Raw genomic sequence first — 4,548 nt, forward strand, 5'->3', positions numbered from 1 at the left:
CCATCCGTCCACACTACGCCGGAGTTCTCGAGCGCCGAAAACGGAGCGTTTCGAAAACGCTGGAGAGGCCGTTTTCATTCTGAAACGCTGCTGCTCCGTCTCAGTGTGGATGGGGAAAGACGGAGACATCTGAAAACGGAGGCGGGGCTGCAGACATTCGCCTCTCTGATTGGGGCTTTTCCTCAATATTAAGTAGCCTAACACACAGTTCAGTCCTGAATCTTCTCCGTGTAAGTTCAGACTTCGCAAGTTTGATCAAGGCTGCATCTCTTCTTCTAAGTTTGATATGGAAAACATACCGAGGACATGCGTCAATCTTCACAGGGAACAGTGTACTTTATAACTTCATTCACATCACCTTGGCTACGTTGTTTCACTTTCTCAACAATAAAATGTAAACTTGGTATAAGGAACTGCCTATTTTAATTTTAATATTAACAACTAAACAGACAGCAGAAATGTTGAGGCGTCGTGCTGCATGAGCGTCATCTTCACTGTGTGGATATTTATAACAACACGGAGCCGATAACAACACTGCCTCCTTTCAATTTCAGTGAAAATACGAAACACAGCCTCTCTTTTGCTGAATATCAGTTTTAATAATCGATAATGGCCATTATAAATTATAACATACAATAAGTTTATACATTATAGGAAATAAAGGCAAGCGATCAGTCAATATACAGAATGTAGGCTACGTGGTTACATTAATCATTAACTTATCTTTGCGCTCAGCCAAAACACGTTACCTGAGAACAAGTAATAGATTCCAATGACCAAAGTCAGGGAATATGTCGTTAGATAAAGACAACAAGATGAATGAAATATCCCGTTTAATAAATATAGTGAGATTAGATCCAGCGGGAGATGCTTGATGAGAAGTCCGACTAGCAGAGCTCTCATCTGGGTAGATGGGCTCCAGCGATTGGCAAAGTGTGTGTGTGTGGTCACGTGATGTGCGTTTTCAGCGTTTTGGTGTGGACGGAGAGCAGTTCAGAAACGCTGGGTAAAACGCGAGTGTGGACGCGGATCGTTTTCATTCTAAAACGCCGTTTTAAAACTAAAACGCACTAGTGTAAACGGGGCCTAAGAAAACGCTTGAATTTTCTAACAACACAACTAATAGCATGAAACAAAATGAAAATGTTTCAAGGCGAACCTCTCAACTCTTTAAAAAATTCCTTGCAAATTTAATTATACTGCAGGTTTTCATTCAATCTTATTTTTTTTCTTGCAAATTTTATAATGAGTACGGTGTTTCGCATTCATGGCTTGTAATGATGTACTTAGGAATGGGGGAGAAGATGCTCAGTCCTGCACGAAACTTCTTGATGGTTCCTCCAGCTTTAAACCAGCTGTGCCGCTTCTCCTGCTGCGCCTTGAGGAACTCATTACTGAGGTGTTTCCACTGCTGAGACGTGAACGTGCTGAGGATCCTGAACACACACACACACACACACACACACACTTATTATCAAAATCCAAATGGCTCCATAATAAAACTGAGAAATAAATCTTCATTCAGCCTTACTGACTAGATTTTTATGTCTAGTGCTTACTAAAGCTGTGTATATTCGATCATCAATACAATAAACAAAACAGTGAAAGATTACTGCAATGTAAAATAGATCAAATGTTTTCTGTGAATAAAAAAATAGATCAATTTAATGCGTCCTTGTTGAATAAAATAATATTAATGAATAACATTAGCAAACTTACTTTTTCAGCTGAAGGCCCAAACTGAAGCCTTCTTTATTAGACGGCTGGAACACTTCCACAGACGGTTCTGCAAGGATTAATTAAATAAGTTTACAATTTATCCTCTCATACACACACGCAGAGGTGTGAACACTTCTCACCTGGTCCATCCAGATACTGTGAAAGAGAGAAGCGCAGGCGTAAGACGATGGGTTCTGTCCGGATCACCTTCCACGCATTCGCAACCTCCTCCTGAGAAATAACACATGCTTTCATTCACATCTCACCACTGATTATTTGAGTGGGTTATATAGAAGTGTTTGGTCCTACATCCAAGAAGCTGATGTTGATTTGCAGGTCGATGTCCACATCGTCGATCGTACCATACTCTCTGTAGGCACAGCAAAAAGACTCACAGTGAATGCAAATCAGGTGTGAAAAAAGAGAAAGTGAATCAAGTGTGAATCAATGTGAATCATAGAATATGTGAATCAGTTTAAATCAGAGTGACTGTGAGTTAGGTGTGAATCACAATGACTGTAATTTGGGTGTGAATGCGAAATAAATGTGAATCATATGTGAATCACAGCGAATGTAATTCAGATTTGAATGTACACTGAATGCATATCAGGTGTAAATGACAGCAAGTGTGAAACAGGTGTGAATAACAGTAATGGAATCAGTGTGGATCACAGTGAATGTGAATCAGGAAGGAATGGGAAATGAATGTGAATCATGTGTGAATTACAGTGAATATGAATTGGGTATGAAAGTGTAGTGAATTGGGTTTAAATGTGCAATTAATGTGAATAACCACAGTGAATCAGGTGTGAATGCGAAATGAACGTGAATCAGGTGTGAAAGCAAAATGAATCTGAATCACAGTGAATGTAATTCGGGTGTGAAATACACTGATTGTGAATCACGTGTGAATCGCAGTGAATGTGAACCAGGTAAGAAAGCTAAATTAACTTGAATCATGTGTGATTCAGAGTGAATGTGAATTGGGTGTGAATGTGCAGTGAATGTGAATCAGGTGTAAATCACAAAGACTGTGAATCAGTGTAAATCACAGTGAATGTGAATCAGATGAGAAAGCTAAATTAACTTCGATCATCTATGATTCACAATGAATGTGAATCAGGTGTGAACATGCAGTGAATGTGAATCGGGTGTGAATCATAGAGAACGTGAATCAGTTTGAATCACAATGAATGTGAATCAGGTGTGAATGTGAAATGAACGTAAATCACCTGGGAATCACAGTGTGAATTGGGTGTGAAAGTACACTGAATATGAACCAGGTTTGAACATGCATTGAATGTGAATCGTATGTGGATCACAGAGATTGAGAATCAGTGTGAATAAGGAATGCGTATAATGTGTGAATCACAGTGAATGTGAATTGGATGTGAAATTGCAGTGAATACGAATAAGGTTTGAACATGCAGTGAATTTGAATCAGGTGTGGAAGTGCAGTGAATGTGAATCAGGTTTGAACATGCAGTGAATGTGAATCGGATGTGAATCACAGTGAATTTGAATCGGATGTGAAAGTGCAGTGAATGTGAATAGGGTTTGAATGTGCAGTGAATGTGGATCAGAAGTGGAGTGAGGTTAATCTCACCTGACAGACACAGCACTGTCTGTGTAAATGTCTTTTACAGCCTCAATGTCAGCGTCCAGTTGTGGGTGACGGTACAAATCCGCTGCACAGCTCCCCTACAGGAACACCGCGGTATTACACTTCAACTGACATCCATTATACCAACAGGCAATAATTGATGAAAAGTAAACATATAAATGTAACTTGTGGTGCTGCACAATAAAGGTAACATTACTAATATCATTTACATCATCTGATATTATGGAGTTTATCCCTTAGTTTAAAAATAAAAATAAAAACACTGTGCAAAAATATTGACTGGATGATGAAAGCTATTACAACAAACACATTAAAAACATTAAAGTAGAAACACAAAATCATACTCAGCAAAATAAAATAATACCCCCAAAATAATAAGATGTATATTTTTGTCAATATCACACCCTCCTAAATGAACCATTTTACCTGGATGCCGTACAGGAACTGCTCTGGTTCATTCTCTCCATCCGATTCTTCATCCGTCCAGCACTGGCCTTTAATATCCTAAATTCAACACAAACAATGTCATTGTCATATTATTCATATTCTATAATGGCATTTACTAACATTTTGAATGTTAACTAATTTTATTAGTTCAGGTTTAATGGTTTTGATTTAATTTTGGAGGATTGTTTTTCTTATATTTAAACTTAATTGAGTTCTTCCCTTACTTTGTTACCTCCAAATATTTATTTTAATTCCGTTAGATGGATGGATGGATGGATGGATGGATGGATGGATGGATGGATATATGGATAGATAAACAGATGGATGGAATGGATGGATGGATGGATAGATAGATAGATGGATGGACAGATGGATAGATAAACAGATGGATGGACGGATGGATGGATAAACAGATGGATGGATGAATAAATGGATGGATGGATAGTTGGATGGATGGATAGTTGGATAGATACACAGACGGATGGATGGATGGATGAATGAACAGATGGATGGATGGATGGATGGATGGATGGATGGATGGATGGATGGATGGATAGATAGATGGATGGATGGATAGTTGGATGGATGGATGGATGGATAGTTTGGATGGATGGATAGATACACAGATGGATGGATGGATGGATGGATGGATGGATGGATGGATGGACAATCTACCCAATGAGAGTTTAACAAATGTGCATTAGTAAAGAATACGCATTTTTATAATGACATGGTATGACCTGTTTTAAAGTATATAG

General features: G+C 38.5%; 1 protein-coding gene across 1 annotated transcript in view; it reads right to left on the minus strand.

Moving 5' to 3' along the window:
• Positions 1-578: 578 nt before the first annotated feature.
• Positions 579-4,548, minus strand: part of parp6a (poly (ADP-ribose) polymerase family, member 6a) — an 11,752-nt gene continuing 7,782 nt past the window's right edge. Inside the window, 6 exon segments of the mRNA NM_001002537.1 lie at positions 579-1,436; positions 1,720-1,786; positions 1,860-1,950; positions 2,029-2,089; positions 3,326-3,420; positions 3,770-3,847. Of these exon segments, the coding sequence (NP_001002537.1) occupies positions 1,241-1,436; positions 1,720-1,786; positions 1,860-1,950; positions 2,029-2,089; positions 3,326-3,420; positions 3,770-3,847 (588 nt within the window). The 3' untranslated portion in view covers positions 579-1,240.

Source organism: Danio rerio, chromosome 18, assembly GCF_052040795.2.
Source record: "Danio rerio strain M-AB ecotype USA chromosome 18, GRCz13ab, whole genome shotgun sequence".
Lineage (NCBI taxonomy): Eukaryota > Metazoa > Chordata > Actinopteri > Cypriniformes > Danionidae > Danio > Danio rerio.